Consider the following 18,441-nt stretch of genomic DNA (forward strand, 5'->3'; position numbering starts at 1 on the left):
TCCTTGTCCATAAATTACTATAAACAATATGTAGTATTTTGTTTGAGGTTACTGGGGCCAAGTTCCAACAGTTCAAAAGAGACACAGAAGGAATACCTGTGGCACACTGCTTGAGCAATCCAGATAGAGCACACTCTGTCCTTCCTCGTGATCAAATTCAAAACAAGGCCAGAGCAACAGTTAACACTGCAGATCAGGACGGGAGGTCCAGTTCATGCCAGGACATTGAAAATGTATTGATTGCATTGCATTTATCGGATTGAGAAGAAGGATCCAGTTTTGGGCTTTCTTCTCTCTGCCCTCTGACCATAGCCTCAATGTCTTTTGATTTGCTTTCCAAGGACAAATTGTGTTCCTGTTAAAAAAAAAAAAAAAAAAAAAAAAAAAAAGACTTCCCTCCCTCCCCATGCCTAAAGAGTTTTTGAGAATTCCAGAAATCAGCATTCACATGCTTAGTGGACTTTAAAATAACCATTTTTTTTAAAAAAAGCAAGTATGTGTATTTTAAAGCAAAAATATTTTTATCACCAGAGAGTCATCTGTTACACTTAATGAATTTCAAACACCACTTTTAATTTAAAAGATTTTTAAGCAGGAATTAGTCTGAAACTGAAAGACCATTTCTAGGGTTTCTCTTCACTCTGCAACTTGCAAGTGGTTATACTTTATTTAAAAGTTTTAGAAGACATGAATTACATAGACAGATGACAGCTAGCTAGCTAGATGACAGATAGATAGATGATAGATAATAGATGATAGGTAGGTAGGCAGATAGATGATAGATTAAAATTAAAATAGAATAGAATAAAATTAAAATTAAATTAAAATAGAAAAATTAAAGAGGATCTTTTCATAAGGATTTGGGAAATAAAAGATAAACTTAAGAACACTTAGTTACAGGGGCGCCTGGGTGGCTCAGTTGGTTGGGCGTCCGACTTCAGCTCAGGTCACGATCTCGCGGTCTGTGAGTTCGAGCCCCACGTCAGGCTCTGGGCTGATGGCTCAGAGCCTGGAGCCTGCTTCTGATTCTGTGCCTCCCTCTCTCTCTGCCCCTCCCCCATTCATGCTCTGTCTCTCTCTGTCTCAAAAATAAACAAACGTTAAAAAAAAAAAAAAGAACACTTAGTTACAGTCTTAGAGACTTTTCTTAGTGAATAAACCTTGAATGTCGGTGGACCTCTCTCCACAGTGTTTGTGGGGTGGGGGAAGGAATAACTCGCATTTAGGGAGACAGTGTAGCCTGGTAGGCAAGCTCGGCTATTCTCGAGGCAAAGCGCCTCGGATTTACTTGAGTTATTTTTTGATCTTGGGCAAATAACTAAACTCTATGCCTCAGTGTCCTTGGCTGAAAACACAGGGCTAAAAATAGTAGCTCTCACATTGGCTTCTTGTAAGGATTAAGTGTGTTAATACATGTGACATGCCTAGGTGCCTGGCCTAGAGTAAGCGCTCACACTGCATGACTACTAACTGTTGCTAATTTAGCACTTAAATTAGGTGCTGGGCTCTTTGCACTCCATTTTTTTCTGAGTGATAATTGAGTGGGCATTTAATTTTTTTAATTTTTTTTTTTAAGAGAAAGAGCGCATGCGTGAGCAGAGGAGGGGGCAGAGTGAGCGATAGAGAGAGAGAGAATCTTTTTTTTTTTTTTTTTTTTTTAAATTTTTTTTTCAACGTTTATTTATTTTTGGGACAGAGAGAGACAGAGCATGAACGGGGGAGGGGCAGAGAGAGAAGGAGACACAGAATCGGAAACAGGCTCCAGGTTCTGAGCCATCAGCCCAGAGCCTGATGCGGGGCTCGAACTCACGGACTGCAAGATCGTGACCTGGCTGAAGTCGGACGCTTAACCGACTGCGCCACCCAGGTGCCCCGAGAGAGAGAGAATCTTAAGCAGACTCCATGCTCAGTGCAGAGTCCAACTCAGGGCTTGACCCCATAACCCTGCGATCAAGGGTCAAAAGCTCGACTGACTAAGCCATCCAGGACCCCGAGAGGGCATTTTAAATTTCCGATGACTGCAAAAAGAATACACCTGGAAAACAATGATTATTAATTATTGCTCAGCTGCTGTTAATAAGTGTGACACCCCAGAAATGATTTTGTGAAGTCACACCCACTGACTGAAAGAAAGTCACACCCACTGACTGAAAGTGATCATTGAAGCAGTAAAGGAGACACACAGGACATATTCTGATTCCAGAGGGATCTTATAATAATAGCTAACAGGCACTTCGTACCTTACAGTGTGTAAATAGTATTCATGTTCTATTAGTATTCTAATAGTTCTAACAGTATTCATTATTTTATCTGACCCCCCCCCCAAATTATGAAGTAAATAAAACAAGCATTATTATCTTCCCTTTACAAATGAGGAAACTGGCTCAGGAAAGGGTACGTAGCAGAGCCAGGAACTGAATCCAAGTTTTCAGACTGTAAATCTCCACCACACCACTCTGTCTAAGGTATTTAGAGGCCAGGACACAAGAATAATAGCAGACCTCTGGTTATTTTGGTATAAAACGCAAATCTTCATTGTATCATGGATTTGGGGTTTGTTTTGTAGAAAACAATATTCCAAGCTAACTTTCTGATTCATGGTAGCTGCAGAATTTGTGGTCATGGTACTTCTTCAAGATTAAAGCTGGGGCACCTGGGTGGTTCAGTCGGTTGAGCATCCAACTTCGGCTCATCTCGTGGCCATGATCTCATGGCTCGTGAGTTCAAGCCCCGCGTCAGTCTCTGTGCTGCCAGGTCAGAGCCTGGAGCCTACTTCGGATTATGTCTCTCTCTCTCTCTCTCTCTCTCTCTCTCTCTGCCCCTCCCCCGCTTGTACTCTGTCTCTTAAAAAATAAATGAATAAACATAAAAAAATTTCTTTAAAGATTAAGGTTGAAAGTATATTAGCACAGATACTCACAAAATATGAACAGCAAGTAGGAAATTGTCCAATGGATCCAATAAACCTACTTTCATTAAGATTTAGGTCAGAAACAGATGTTGACAGGAGTTGAGCATGTCAGTAAATCGGCGTTGACTTGGAGATACTTGTACCTTTTATAATACAATTAGTAAGTATCACTGAACTGTTCTAAATTCATGAGGTACAAACACAGATGGCTCTTCTCTGAGTTGAACGTTTCCCTGACCACTACGTCACTATAAATGCCCTTCTCCATCGGGGCTACAGCTGGCTCTAGCAGTTCTGTGGAACCTAGGGCAGAGTCCGAGGCCCATGTGTTTGCGAACAGCTTTTCATGAAAGGTATTGCTATCAATGGAGGGGAGATTTTCTCGCTTCCCTTGTCTTGAACTGTGTTCGTTCAAAGACCTTCATCCATGGATGACTGTTGGAGGGATTATGGGTGATGCTTTTCAATCCAGCGTAACAATACCAGTGGGATCTAAGACATGTTGCATGAAGCTTAGAGGGATACAAGTGTACCTTATGGCGTGGCTATACTAGCAAAATATCAGATGCACCGTTATCATGGGACTGGATTGGTATTCTTGTATCAAAATCAAGCAGCATTGCTTTTCAACAGTAAGATAACAGATTCCAAAGTTTGTGGTGGTGCTAAATTCTTGCTGGCCACACTCCACAGTGAGACAAAAGTCAGCCTGGACTGCATTCATTCATTGATTCGCCAGACGATTATTGACGTACGCCATGATGTACGCCATGAAGAATGCTCAGTCCTGGTGATAGAATAATGAAGTAGTCATAGTCCCTGCTTTGTGTCGGGGTAGGGAGTTGGGGCGGGGGGGTGGGAGGGAGGGATAAGGAAGGGAAGCATCCAGAGCTGGAGAAGCCTGGAGAATGTCAACTAACCCTGACCTTGGTGGTGAGGGAGGACTTTCTGGAAGGAGGGAGGGAGGGGGATGAGGGGAATGGTACGGGCAGAAGGAGCAGCAAATTCGAAGCTTCCAAGTTAAGAGTACAGGTGATGCCTTTGAGAAACAAACAAAAAAGCTTGGTATTGCTGGAGAATAAATTCTGGGAAATGATAGCGATTGAGCAGGAGTTGGGGGGGAAGGGAGGGATGGGGGCCTTGCTAAAGAATTCGGGCTTTTCCTGAGGGCAAATGGATGCCACTGAAGGTTTATTAGTAGGTTGGTGACATTCAAACTCGGCTCAATTTCCTTTTCAGATTTCAGTCCCCCAGTGCACCCGACATGCAGATTTTCCAAGAGACCATCGGGGATAGCTTCGGCATCGCGATCGTTGGCTTTGTGGTGGCCTTCTCAGTGGCCAGCGTCTATTCCCTCAAGTATGATTACCCGATTGATGGCAATCAGGTAAGTTTACAACCTATGCTGGGGGTCCTTTGGCCACTCTGAGTAATATTCGACGGTGCCACCTCTAAAAAAGATTCTCCTCTTCATTCTCCTGCCAGGAGTTAATAGCCTTGGGATTGAGTAACATATTCAGTGGATCATTCAAAGGCTTTGCCGCGAGTACTGCCCTCTCCAGATCGGGGGTTCAGGAGAGCACTGGAGGCAAAACACAGGTATTTCAGGGTCTTTGCTGCCAGGGCCCCCCTGGCGATTGTGCCGGGGAAATCCAAGCCAGGGGAGAAGGCAATTCCATGATGAGCATCTTTTCGTCGTTAACAGATTGCTGGGCTTCTCTCTGCTATCATTGTTCTGATTGTCATTGTATCCATTGGATTTCTTCTGGAGCCACTACAAAAGGTAACGCCTGTCTGTGTTTGGGTACTCTCTCTCTGTCTCTCCGCTTTGCGGGAGGAATCCAAGACCCTGGTTCTTCAACTCTGGAAGCACAAACTGAATGGGAAAATGAGCTCGCTGCAGACTCTCAAGCACTCTTCCTAATCAATACTCGTGGGCCAAAAATACTTATTTTTTTCCACTGGCGGCATTTTATGAATGTTAGCAATGCAAAATGCCCCAGCTACCTTATCTACTCTACCCTCCGGCGTGTCTGTAGCCCCGAAGATAACTAATGTTTGGACGGGAAGACACGCTGGCACCACTGCCTCCATGTGCATTGATGGGAGTGAAGATCTTCCTAAAGGCCCAGGTAGCTGGGGCCGCTATCAGCTTCCGGGAGTGGTGCTACCAGCCACACAACCCGCCCTTAGGGATCCGCCCTGCAGCTCCCGGAGTTAGTCCGGACTCCAAGCCCGGCACCGGGTGACTGCGGGATGGAAGCGAGCGCCACACACAGGCCTCCCGTCCTCACCCTCATGCTCCTTCGTCCATCTCTGCTGTCATCTTTGAGGGTTTAGGTTCGTGCTTTGCAACCTGCGACAGCACCCAGATTTTTAAAAACAGCAGCGGGCCCTGGGAAACAGAGGATCTCTAGGAGACCGACAATGGTAAATGCGTTGCTCTTCGTGGTGGTCATATAATTTTGAGGTGCTCCACGGAGCCCTGGCGCTCAAGTCCTGTAGGCCTACTTTTCTCATCCCGGCCCTGGCACTTATTCTCTGTGTGCTTTGGGGCAAATTACTTAACCTCTCTGAACCTCAAGTGCTCCGTTTGTAAAATGGGGAGGAAAACAGTACCCGCGTCACAGAGTCGCTGTGAAAACGAAATGAAATATTGTACATTAAGGACTTAGCCCGGGGCCTGGCACAGGGCAAGCAGGTAACGAATGGCAGCCATTATTATTGATATTATTACCGTCGTATTGTTGTTACTCTATATACATTATATTACACTTCTGACTACAAAGGGCATAGAGGTAAGACACGGGCCCCCAGTGTTTATTGGTTGGTATCTAGGCCTTTTTCCTTGTTGGTTGGTGGCTGGAAAGTGACGACATTCCCAGGTTTCTGGACAAACAGTGTGGTTATGCCAAAGAGCCCCACTGGCCAAATCTGTCTTCAAGCATTGCGGAGTACTATTGGCCGAAAAGGTGCCTTCTCCACGAGCTAACTGATTTCCAAAGGAATCAAGAAGCCCCTCAAAGAAATAGAAGAATGTAGATCTCAATAGAAACAAGTGTGCATACAGCCCCCCTCCCCACTGAGAATTCTGCCTTACTGTGCTTTTCCCGTGGATATGCTTGGGCTCTACCTCACGCACATCGAGATAGAGAACCTCAAGAAGTAATTGCCATTTAAAATTCTCTCTCCCTCATGAATAAAGCACACCAAGGGCCTGAACCAAAGGTCCTGCTACAAAGGATCCACGTGACACATTCTGCCATTGTGCGTGCAACATCTGTTTGCTTGGAACAGCTGGCTTGCTTCTCCGTGTCATAGGAAATATGCCAGTAGCTAATGATAAATGTCTCTTGAGTGCTGATTAAGGATCAGCGGACTTCAAAGCCTTTCATCCGTGTTTAATGCTTTATATCAACTGCAGTATGGATGCCTGGTTCCCTCTAAGATTATCCCCCTTTTCCGTTCTATGGCTTCTCAGTGCTCTGTAATCTTTATTTTTTGAAAGGGCTCTGTTGTGTAGGGATCTCAATGAAAATTTTTCAAAAACTGTTTCTCTGTGGAATACTGACCAGGTGAGGGGGGAGAGCACGTTGTACAGAGTCCGGCAGACCCCTCGCCCGGCCACCACGGTGGTGACGTCTTATGTAGCCACAGTACGTTACCGAAACCAGTACAAAACCATACTGCTAACTAGATCACAGGCTCTATTCGGTTTTCGCCATTTTTTTAACTGGCAATTTCCCTTTCATGCCACCAAGGCCATTATTTAGTGCCCTAAACAATGGCCTCTGTTCTCACAGTGAGTAAAATTAACCGGTTAGATATTAAGTTCTGAATGTTACTTGTGAAAATCAAAAAACACCCAGACCAGTCAAACTATCTTTGAGATGGGAAAATAAAAGCTGTCGGGGTCTTCTTCACGCACTGCGCCGTGACAGCATAACAGCGGTCGATACACAAATGCCATCGTCCATTCAAAACGAACAGCTTGAATTGGGGGTGGGGGGTGGGTGTCAGGAGCATGTTCCTACCGTTGTGTTAAAATCCGAATAAGGAAGAGAGCATAATTGCCTAGTCTGCATTTTTTTTTTCTACCAGAACTATCCTAATTCCTGCAAGACAAATGATTTCATTTTGGCACGTGGAGAAGCAGAAGCCCCAAGTGTTGCTGGGGTTAGAGGAGAGTTTACCACCCAGATCATTCTTCGTGAATCTACTAATCAAGTTGTATCAACATCAGGGTTTCTTTTTAAACATTTTTTTTTCAACGTTTATTTATTTTTTTGGGGGGACAGAGAAAGACAGAGCATGAACGGGGGAGGGGCAGAGAGAGAGGGAGACACAGAATCGGAAACAGGCTCCAGGCTCTGAGCCATCAGCCCAGAGCCTGACGCGGGGCTCGAACTCACGGACCGCGAGATCGTGACCTGGCTGAAGTCGGACGCTTAACCGACTGCGCCACCCAGGCGCCCCAACATCAGGGTTTCTTAAAAGAGGCCGTGTTAATGAGTGGTTAGGGCTGGCTAATATTGGGAAATATTAATTCATTAGCATATCCACTCACTCACCGAATAAGTATCAAAACCCATCCTATATGCATTTGTTTACCAGTCCTGGCAGTCCCGGGGATATAGCAGGGAACAAGACAGACATGGCTCATGCTGTGCCAGAGAGGGTGCCTCAAATCTCGGCTAACCTCAGCTTCCTCTTAACAAATGGTTGAATGCTGATCATCATCAAAGGCTTGAATTACGATTCCAGGTGTGCCAAGCTTCCCAAGGTTTTTTGTTTTTTGTTTTTAACAAAAAGCAACCTGCCTCCCCATCACCAAACAGGTTATCTTTGGGAAAAATTTTTCAAGGTGTAGGTCTTAAGAGCTGCCTGGCTCTGTCCCAAAGGACAGGCTAGTAAGTGCTTTCATCCCATCCATAGCCTGCAGCCGACACTATGGTGGAGACAAAGCCGTGACTGGGAACAGGTCAGAGTCTCAGACCTGGTGCATCTTGATGGCACTATATACCGGAAAAGGGTGTGTTCTGTGATAGGCTTCGAGGCCCTTTAAAGGACACAACTTATCTACAGCCTTCACCTTTGCTTTGCATGGCTTCTTTGATTATCTTTCAGTACATCTGCTGTTCAATGTTGTTTTTTTTTTTTTTTTTTGCAGTCTGTCCTGGCAGCGTTAGCACTTGGGAACCTGAAGGGAATGCTGATGCAGTTCACAGAAATACGAAGACTGTGGCAAAAGGATAAATACGATTGTGTGAGTAGAGGCCACGACATTTGAAAGAGGGAGGAATCGGGACGCCGTCCTGATGCTGATGGGAAGTGCGTGTTCGTAGTGTAAGCTAAGTGCAATGTTGTTTGCCTACGTCTGTTCAAATATCTGAGCTTATTTCGCTTGCTGCTTTTAAACTGCATACGCTAACGATCATCCTCAGGGATTTTAATTTAAAAGAACGAGCCACTTGCAAGTAGGAAATGCCCATGAAACACTAGTACTCCTGTTCTTCATTAGATCACACGTTCGTTTCCAGAGGATCTGGGAGGAATTTAAATTCTGAACATTCCTCTTGGAAATACTCTAGAAAGGCTCCCCTCGCACTTGGCATGCCTTGCGAGGAGGAGAAGCAGAGTCCATAATTTTATCAGGATCAAAGTCTGGGGCATAAAAAGGTTGCTTACATCTCCTACGGTACTTAACAGGAATAAAGTAATCAGCTACACTTGGTTTACTTTAGTTCCTGATAGATAATTGTTGGGGATCTTAACACCCTTTGAGCAAGCTATGATTCTTGTACAGATAGTAGCCATTGATTAAAACAGCAGGCCACAAGTAAGAAATTAATTTGCTGCCCATTAGTTTGCTGACTGTAACCAACAGGTCCTGTTTCCACGGTGTTAGGCTCAGTCCTTTCTTTAACTGGCTCAGGGATGGGATAAGAAATGGACCCAGTCTCTTCGGACTTGTAAAAATATTTGCATGCGTTTCTGCGGCTCCGAATGAACCCACAGAAATGACCTCTTGGGGCAGGTCCCTTGTCCTGTACATGTCCAGCCTCTGCTTTGACTTTAGAAGCTCATACTTTCTCAGAGCTCCGGACCTAAGACACTGGACTTGAGTCGGACTAAACTGTGCTGCATGCGTTGTCTTCTCTTTTCAGCTGATATGGATCATGACCTTCATCTTTGCCATTGTCCTGGGACTCGGGTTGGGCCTGGCGGCCAGCGTGGCATTCCAGCTCCTGACCATTGTGTTCAGGACCCAGTTGTGAGTGTTTGTCGTGCTCTGCATCCTTGCAGACTTCAACCTGCCCTTGAAGGGGAAAAATACTTGTCACTGATTAAGGGGAATGTAGTTTGGTTAACAGGCATGCTTATCTATCAAGATGGGCCAATCTGTTCTTCCTCACGTCGCTCGCCTCAAGGTGACCCCAGAACGTCAGCCCAGGTCCCACCAGCTGTTGGCGGGCCAATGGCTTTGCCACAAATTCAAAGAAATCATATAAATCTAGGAGCCTGTTTGCCCAGCTGTAAACCAAAAGTCATTATCCTCTGAGCAGGTTTGATGTCTTTGCCCTAGCCTTGCTGGACATAGAAATGTGTTCCCACAAAGACTGTGGGATTCTCTACGTCTAGTGGAGGGCTGTTCCTCTTTAGGGGTTGCTAGATTGTGCTCCCACCTGAAAAACAGGGAGCCGGACTAGAGAACTTCTCCAAGTCGCCTCTTGTCTGAAAAGGACACAAAAGCTAGTTAGCATTCTTGATTCTTAACGTCCAGTCCAAACATCTTCCTGATTCTTACATCTCTGCCATACAGTGTCACCACCATGTGGTCACTCAGCCTGTGTTAGGTGACATGGTGTGACAGAGAAACAGGCTTCTTGGTTGCTTTAAGAGTTCTAGAACAGAAGGTGGTATAGTTAACGTTAATACCTGACTGATGGAACACGTTTATGTTGAAATGTTCCTGCACTCTCTTATTCATTTATGTTTTCACTCATTTCTTGGGGACCCATCAATCATAGAGACAAACCAAGTGGTCACAGGCAAAACATTATGCTTTACCACGTCCTTATCACTACAAATGGGTAACCCCATCTGTCTATTACACTGAATAACTGTGGTATTCAGGATCCAAACAGCAAAAGCATATGGAAGCACTTTGTAGAGTGGGAGGTGGTAAGTGGGAGGCCCTGTTCTAGGAGGCGTGGGAGGGCAACGAGTTGTTTGCCCTCCAGGGTGCCTAATGGCATGATGAATCCCCAGCCTTTTAAATTTTGAAAGTGAGCCGTCTTTGATAGGCTGGGAAAGGTCCCTGTTAACGAACACGCACGAGTGATTCACTTGGTGTTGATTTTCCCCTACAGTCCAAAATGCAGCACACTGGCGAATGTTGGAAGGAGCAACGTCTATAAGAATAAAAAAGATTACTCTGACGTAAGGAAGATTCATTTTTGACTTTGACTTGATGAAAGATATCAATATGAATCCAATGGGCATCATCTCATAGTACTTCTCTGCCTTACAGATGTATGAACCAGAAGGGGTGAAGATCTTCAGGTGTCCATCTCCCATCTACTTTGCAAACATTCATTTCTTTAAGCAGAAACTTATCGATGCTGTAAGGTTTGAAGTTGTTACATGTATATATACTTTTTGTAACTCCACTGAATATCTAGGAGTGAAGTGTTTGTTCTGCCAACAGAGGGTTAATGATTTCACATATGTTGACGCCGGATTATGTTAGTATTTTTCTGTCCCGTGTTCCAGAGCAGGTGAAACTACCTTGTAAGGGGCCCAGGCATATGTTGGGAAGTAAGGCCCTTTGGATGAGATTCAATACAGAGCCAACTTTTATCCAATTTTGCTATAGAATGAAAGGACGTATCACAGGATTTGGGGTTGCTGGGTTTTCGTAGAGAGTAACCTACAGATTTTCCTTAGGCACCAACTTCAGAAACAAGAGAGTACTTATTATTTGACTGTCATTGAAGATATTCAGGATAGCAAGTAAATATTTATGATCTAAATGGAAATGAGTAAATATAACTTACATGAATATTTAACACCAAAGGACAGCTGAATGTCCCTGATGGGCTGAAGAGAAGATGACAGAGAAGCAGCCTTTAAGGTTAAGAAACAAAAGACCAGCACTTATTCTCTAACCTGCCTTTTGGTCTGCTCTGTACTTTGCATAGAGCTTCTGCCTTAAGCCCTATTATTATTCATTTGGCGTGCATCAAATATTTTCCTGCCCAGCTATTTTTTTTCAAAGATGCTATTATATTGCTCATATGGCTTTTTATATTGTCCTTTTCACTTAATCTTATCTTCCATCTAATTACATTTTTTTTGTCAAGGATTTTTTTTATTACATAATGTGATTCTTCTTCCCTATGACTCTGGAGCTAAATATTGCCACATAATGTGATTCTTCTTCCCTATGACTCTGGAGCTAAATATTGCCACAGAACACATTTACTTTGAAAAGGAGGAAACGAAGGTTGCCCTCAGATCTAATGCTGAAATTATAAAATCATAAAATGATAGATATCGTAAAATACAATCATATAAAGTTTAATAGAATCAAAATTACATAGAAGCAGAGTACTAATTAAGTGTCACCATATCCAGCAAATAGAAAGTAAACAAAATCCCCTAAGGGTTGCATAAGCCAAACACACACACACAGATTTAAATAGAGTTTAGACCTACTGATGGATAATTTATAACAAACCCAGGCGGCACAGAGGTTTTTGCCTGTTGATAACAGCACACAGCCTGAGCAGACCAGAGTCGGACACAATGTCATCACTGATGTTTGAACCATTTTAAAATGTTATTACAAGTATCTTTATTACGTGCCCCAACCCCAACCCATCCCACTTACAGTTATTAGAATTCTGCGCTATAATATTCAGCAGTATAATATCCAGCACTCTTGTAACATAGCAATGGATTTTTCAGGTTGGCTTTAATCCACTACGAATTCTACGCAAGCGCAACAAAGCTTTGAAGAAAATCCGAAAACTGCAGAAAAAAGGCTTGCTGCAAGTGACACCAGTAAATGTCTTTTTTTTTATGGGAAAAAATATTATATTTTATATTTAACAGCACGTGGGTTATCATTTCAGCTATGCACTGATTTCTGGAACCAACAGAACCTTAGCCCAGCATTGACTGTGCATGTATACACCTGACAATTTGACCAAATTAGAGCATTTTCTCAAAAACCTTCTAGGCCTCCTTAATTCTCCTAAGGGCTTCTTGAGTCCCGTGAGAATCAGATCTACTTCCTGGAAATGAAACCAGTAAGTTTCTTGACCACATTTCTGGGTGTTATAGCTGAAGGTATATAAAACGTAGTAGTTCAAGGTGTTGGCTCCATTTCTTTAAATGAAATGCTAGGTAACAAGGATGTCATATCTTTAAATGGCTTCTTTGAGGGTCTCCTTAAAACTTTTGTTTTCCTGGGAAAGTGTTTATTTTCCAGAGAAAAGGTCATTGCTTGACCTAACTTTGAATCTGTGCCTCAGAAACCCACTGGTTATTTTTGACATATGCACTGTTTTTCTTGGTCAGAGTTACCATGCATATTATTGTCTTCTCTCGCAGAAAGGAATTATATGTACCAATGATGGCTTTAAAGATTCCGACGAAGAGCTGGACAACAATCAGATAGAAGGACTGGATCAACCGATCAATACCACCGACCTGCCTTTCGAGATAGACTGGAATGCCGACCTTCCTCTCAACACTATGGTCCCTAAAATCAGCCTGCATAGCCTCATTCTCGACTTTTCAGCTGTGTCATTTCTTGACATTTCTTCAATGAGAGGTCTCAAAACGGTAATTTCTTTTTTCCTAATAAAAACAACCAATCACTGGCGCCTGGGTGGCTCAGTCAGTTAAGTGGCCGATTTCGGGGCTGGAACTCACGAGCCGCGAGATCATCTCACGGCTTGTGATTTTTTGGGGCTCTGTGCTGACAGCTCAGAGCCTGGAGCCTGCTTCGGATTCTCTCTCTCTCTCTCTCTCTCTCTCTGCCTCTCCCCCACCTGCACTCTATCTCTTTCTCTCTTTCAAAAATAAATAAACATCAAAAAAAAAACTTTTTTAAAAATGGGAAAAAAAGTCAGTAACCAAAGGTAAAAAGTTCTATTTGTAGAAAGATGCTCCTTTAGATAATACACACTTTAAGTAGAAGTAAATCGTCAGGATTTACATCTCAGGATATTCCATGGAGAGGAAGGGAGTGGGGTGGGGCATGTTTAGTGAAGTCTTTCAAACAGCATTTCCCAGGAGAGTGGCATATAATTTTGAAGACAACCACACCTACATGTCTAATGTATGCTGAAATTGTCAGTAGACACTCCTACCAAATTCTAGTTCTGCAGGACCTTCCGACCCTTGTGGGCACTGGATCTAAGTTGTCCTGAAATACAGAATATTTGAGAAGGTCTTGGACCAAAGTGGACTCGTGGATCCTCTCGTTTTTGTCTTTACCCATTATACACCGAAGGAACTTGAGTTGGCTGTATAAAATCTGCTCCCTGCCGCCCCCACCGCTCCGCCAAAAAAGTAGCTATGTGAAAGAAATGATGTCACATGTGATTTAAAAATAGGACTGGAACCTTCCAGTTGTACTCTGTTCTCTTTCCATGGTTCTGTCAGCATTTCAAAATAAATTAGTTTCCAAAGGAGATGCACAAACAGAAGTAAAGAAAATTTAAGAAATTCCACATTTACCACTCTTTTTCTTGTTTTTTTCCCAGAAATCTGCCTACATAAAAGCTGAGCTAAGATAAGATCTATTAAACATGGGTGAACTGGATACAAAATTAGAAAACGGAATCAATTTTGTTTCCCTCAAGCTTGAAAAAAAAAAATCTTAACATCACAGAACTCTCACAACTGCTTGCCTTTTATTTTCTTTCTCCGTTTTTGTGTTTGCTTGTTTTAGCTTTCAAGGAGAAACCACACACACACACACACACACACACTCACACACACAATCCCAGCAGTTTAGCAGAAAGAACAGGGACTCTGTGTTGTGATTTTTTAAAGCCCTAATTGTTAACTCAGAACCTAGTAGAAGTTCAGTGTTCACTGATGATGACAATAATTTATTGATCATCTAAATGGATCAATAGTACAAGCGACTTTTCTTACCTTTATATGACCTTACATCACTACTGGGATTTATTCTTAGCCTAGAGACCTGGAAAACATAACGGTTCATTGGTGTTAGATACATCTAGTCACTGTGGGCAGGGACAATGATGTCATTAGGGCTTTGGTTTTTTCTAATTCTGTGTAGCTAGAAAACTCTGGCCAAGGTCATCCCATAAAAGAAACAGCTTTCAAGTTAAATCAGAGTTCATCTTGTGAGTTGAAGCAGAAGATTTCCCTGTTGTCCTTCCCCGCAAGAATGGTGATTTTTAACTTGTCCCTGAGGAGGAGAGTTCCTTCCTTCGGTTTTATTTCCTTCTGTCAGAGTCTCGTTTTTAACTTTAGTTTCTCTTTACACTATCGTCGTTTTTCAAAATGTAAAAGGTTCTTTAACCAACACATCACCCATAAGGTATAATTATGAGTTTTCTTTATATTTCTCGCAAGTAACGCTGTTCCCTAAGGAAGATCTATTTTCTTTCTAACAGCTTTTGCAAGAATTTATCAGGATCAACGTGGATGTGTATATTGTTGGAAGTGACGGTAAGTTGTTTGGTTTTTTTGTTCTGACAATCACTTCAGGCTCATGGCGAACTGTCAAGGTAGACAGCCTCTCCAAAGTATAGAGCTTGTTTATAGATCAAGAAGGAAATCCAACGTGTAGCCAAACCAACAGAAATCCCCACAGAAATAGCCTCTTCATATTTTGGATGTATTGATATGTAATTAAATCCACTTTACAAGGTGAGGCCTATTTCAAATTTTTTTTTCAACGTTTTATTATTTATTTTTGGGACAGAGAGAGACAGAGCTTGAATGGGGGAGGGGCAGAGAGAGAGGGAGACACAGAATCGGAAACAGGCTCCAGACTCCGAGCCATCAGCCCAGAGCCTGATGCGGGGCTCGAACTCCCGGACCGCGAGATCGTGACCTGGCTGAAGTCGGACGCTTAACCGACTGAGCCACCCAGGCGCCCCGGTGAGGCCTATTTCAATAGGCAGCAGAAGAGTGAAGATACAACCACTTTTAACCCTCATCTTCCTGAGAAAGCAGGCTTGCTTTCTCTCTTCCTCCCCTCCCCTGATTCCTCAGCCCATAATACAGTAGTTTGGGGGAAAGCATTTTAAGGAGAGGGGACAAGTGCCCGGGTCCCGAGGGAGGCATGAAATTGGCATCTTCTGTTTTTCCTCTCTACTGGCTCCTGCCCGTAAAATCTATATTCTAGTTTCGAGGCTTGCTTATAATTAAAAATACTCCGTTGAGCTCAGTAACCCTTTAATCTACTAAACAATTATACTCCTTCCGCATCATCACAGATCTCTTTGAAAGTGCCTTGTCCTGCTGCCTCAGCTGCCTGGCATCCCTCTCTTAGCCCTGAACTAAGATCATCACCTTCCTGCCCGTTGCGCACCACACAGTCCCATCCAGGCTCTGGAGACCACACTGTGCTCCTGTCTCCTCCCCCTGCAGGCACTACTAAGTCTTGCCAGTGTCGGAAGCTTGCCTGTGAACAGACTTGCCCACCTCCACGCCTTTGTAGCTTCCCTCCTCCATCTTTCTCCAAACCTGGGCATTCTTGGCAATGGTATCTGCTCTGTCAGGTTTTCCCAGACGCCCATCAAGAAGAAACCATCTTTCCTCTCTCTGAATTTCCATAGCACGTTTTCTGTACCTGTCTTGCTCGTTCAACAAAACCCCAGGGACCTACTATGCGCGGGTCATGATTTGAAGAACCAAGAAAACGTTCAAGAAAAAACTCTGATCGCTTCCTGTCTTTATTCTTCCACATCACTTTTCCGTTCATTACTATAGGTGTATATACAAGTTCTATCTTCCTTGATGGTGAGTTTCATATGTCTGTCTAATTTATCTCTTCATCCTCCCCATTACCCAGCCAGGGCTCTGCACATAGTTCACATGAGGTAATCTTTGGTTGAGGGATCTGTACAAACAAGTGCTGGTTAGTGCCTACGGGAAGGGGGTTTCTCAAAGATAACTCGAGAGTTAATGCAGGGTGCCAAGGAAGGTGTTTTCTGATGGAACACAGCAGCTTTAAGGAAACAGACTATGGTAAGTAACAGGTCCAGCAATCCAGAACAAGACCATGTCACTGGTCTATGAGCATATGTTCTATTTTGGCAGAACCCCAATTTTTTATAAGCCACACTCACTGTTCTCGTCATTAGCCAGGGAGAGAATCCACTAGGCTCCCAACTAGAGCAAAAACAGATTGCTTTTCTTCTGAGAAGTACTAAAAGCCTTCCTCATTTCAATCTTTTCCTTCATTCTTTTGACAATGGGGCATTCAATGTATACTTTTACCAGAAAGGTATCCTTTCGGGGCACCTGGGTGGCTCAGTGAGTTAAGCATCCAACTTCAGCTCGGGTTAAGATCTCACGGTCTGTGAGTTCGAGCCCCACGTTGGGCTCTGTGCTGACCGCTCAGAGCCTAGAGCCTGTTCTGGATTCTGTGTCTCCCTCTCTCTCTCCCTTTCTCTCTCTCAAAAATAAAGCTATAAATAAATAAATAAATAAATAATAAAAGAGTATCCTTTTGTTCCAGAAAACACTAAACTAATGGCACACTGGTATCACACCATTGCAATCCCCAAACACCTAACCGAATACAAATGAACTGCACCTTGGCGAATGGAAATTCAAATCTGCCGTCTCAGGAAGAAGCCCGTGGCCACACAGGTGCTTCTTCCTGTGATTCTTCCTTTCCTATCTTTAGATGATTTCATCGAGAAGCTTGTACAGTGTGAATTTTTTGATGATGAAGTCAAGGACTCCATCTTCTTCTTAACAATCCATGATGCTGTTTTGCACATTCTGATGAAGAAGGATTACAGTGCTTCAAAGTTTAATTCCAGTCAGGTACCAGCTCTCTGGTGGTTTTCTTGTTTGTATAAAAACCATCTGCGATTACATTTGCCTTTCTTTTTCGACCTTAAAAAAAAAAAAAAAAAATGTTCCTAATCCATAATTCCATTCTGGTTTTCTCAGGAAAAACAACCGAAATCGGATTTTACCATGAATACAAATGGAGGATTACGTAATCGAGAATGTCAGGTAAGATTCTTCAAGTGTAGCTTTGTCTGGACAACAGAACAGCAAAGCTGAAAAGCAGTAAGGCCTCTTCCAGCATGCTGCAGAAAGTCCGGCACTAGTTTGAGCCCCTGTGCTTCTTCCCTAGAAAATGGAAACAATGCCAGTTTTCACAGGGACCTGGCGGTGGGGGGGGGGGGGGGGGGGGTAGGAATAAACTCAGACAGGACAAAAAAGGATAGACAATAATGATATTAGATCTCTTTTAGTGCAATATTGATCATATAGAGAGAGATCTCTTTGTTTTTAAAGTACTTACAGCTAAAATCTTATTCTAGGCTTGGGGCAGAGAAAGGGATGCTGTTTCCACTTACAGATGAATTAGTGAGGGTGCTGAGAAGCCAATACCCACTTCCTGACTCCCAGATGCACCCAGGAAGTCCCTAGCACAGGGCCCAGTGCAGCAATGAAAGTGAGGTTCCTCTCCTTCCTTATTAGAAAGATTTGTCAAGTCACTTAACTGAATAATAGTTCTATTTCATTTTAGAACATTCATTTTAGAATATTCAATCCTTTAAGGAAATGTCTCCAGTTTGGTAAAACCAGAATCACAAGTCAAAATGGGTATCTGCTCCAGGTCAGGTACCTGGTAGTTTACATTCAATATCTCATATCTTACAACAATACGCAAAGAAGATATCTTCATTTCATAAATGAGAAAATTAGGAAGGGCTCAGAGAGCTTAACTAATTTGCTTAAGGTCACACACCAAAGTGACAGCAACAGGATTTGAACCAAGATCTGTCTGATGCCAAGACCTGGGCTCTACTCACCAGGCCATACTGGCTCTATCCTTTGGTGAAAGACTAATGGAATTAGGGTCCTAAGAAAGAATCTAATGATTCTCTTCAAGTATGGGAGGTGGCTGGTGGTGTTTCTCTTATTTGAGCAAAGGATTAAGAAGAAAAGAAAAAAAGGAATTTACATTAGAAATGAAGAAGTATATTGCATAAGATAACCCGAGACCATTATTAAAAGTTATGTCAGGGGCGCCTGGGTGGCGCAGTCGGTTAAGCGTCCGACTTCAGCCAGGTCACAATCTCGTGGTCCGTGAGTTCGAGCCCCGCGTCGGGCTCTGGGCTGACAGCTCAGAGCCTGGAGCCTGTTTCCGATTCTGTGTCTCCCTCTCTCTCTGCCCCTCCCCCGTTCATGCTCTGTCTCTCTCTGTCCCAAAAATAAATAAACGTTGAAAAAAAAAATTTAAAAAAAAAAAGTTATGTCAAATAGGGGCGCCTGGGTGGCTC

At 43.3% G+C, this 18,441-nt stretch overlaps 1 protein-coding gene across 1 annotated transcript in view; it reads left to right on the forward strand.

The window, feature by feature from the left end:
• The window catches only part of SLC26A3 (solute carrier family 26 member 3), a 28,254-nt gene that overhangs the window by 8,060 nt on the left and 1,753 nt on the right, over positions 1–18,441 (forward strand). The window contains exons 8-19 of the mRNA XM_043588596.1: positions 4,151–4,298; positions 4,397–4,510; positions 4,617–4,694; positions 8,082–8,177; positions 9,079–9,185; positions 10,285–10,354; positions 10,446–10,538; positions 11,885–11,980; positions 12,533–12,766; positions 14,578–14,632; positions 16,824–16,966; positions 17,096–17,161. Of these exons, the coding sequence (XP_043444531.1) occupies positions 4,151–4,298; positions 4,397–4,510; positions 4,617–4,694; positions 8,082–8,177; positions 9,079–9,185; positions 10,285–10,354; positions 10,446–10,538; positions 11,885–11,980; positions 12,533–12,766; positions 14,578–14,632; positions 16,824–16,966; positions 17,096–17,161 (1,300 nt within the window). The remainder of the gene's footprint in view (positions 1–4,150; positions 4,299–4,396; positions 4,511–4,616; positions 4,695–8,081; positions 8,178–9,078; positions 9,186–10,284; positions 10,355–10,445; positions 10,539–11,884; positions 11,981–12,532; positions 12,767–14,577; positions 14,633–16,823; positions 16,967–17,095; positions 17,162–18,441) is intronic.

This window comes from Prionailurus bengalensis, chromosome A2, assembly GCF_016509475.1.
Source record: "Prionailurus bengalensis isolate Pbe53 chromosome A2, Fcat_Pben_1.1_paternal_pri, whole genome shotgun sequence".
Lineage (NCBI taxonomy): Eukaryota > Metazoa > Chordata > Mammalia > Carnivora > Felidae > Prionailurus > Prionailurus bengalensis.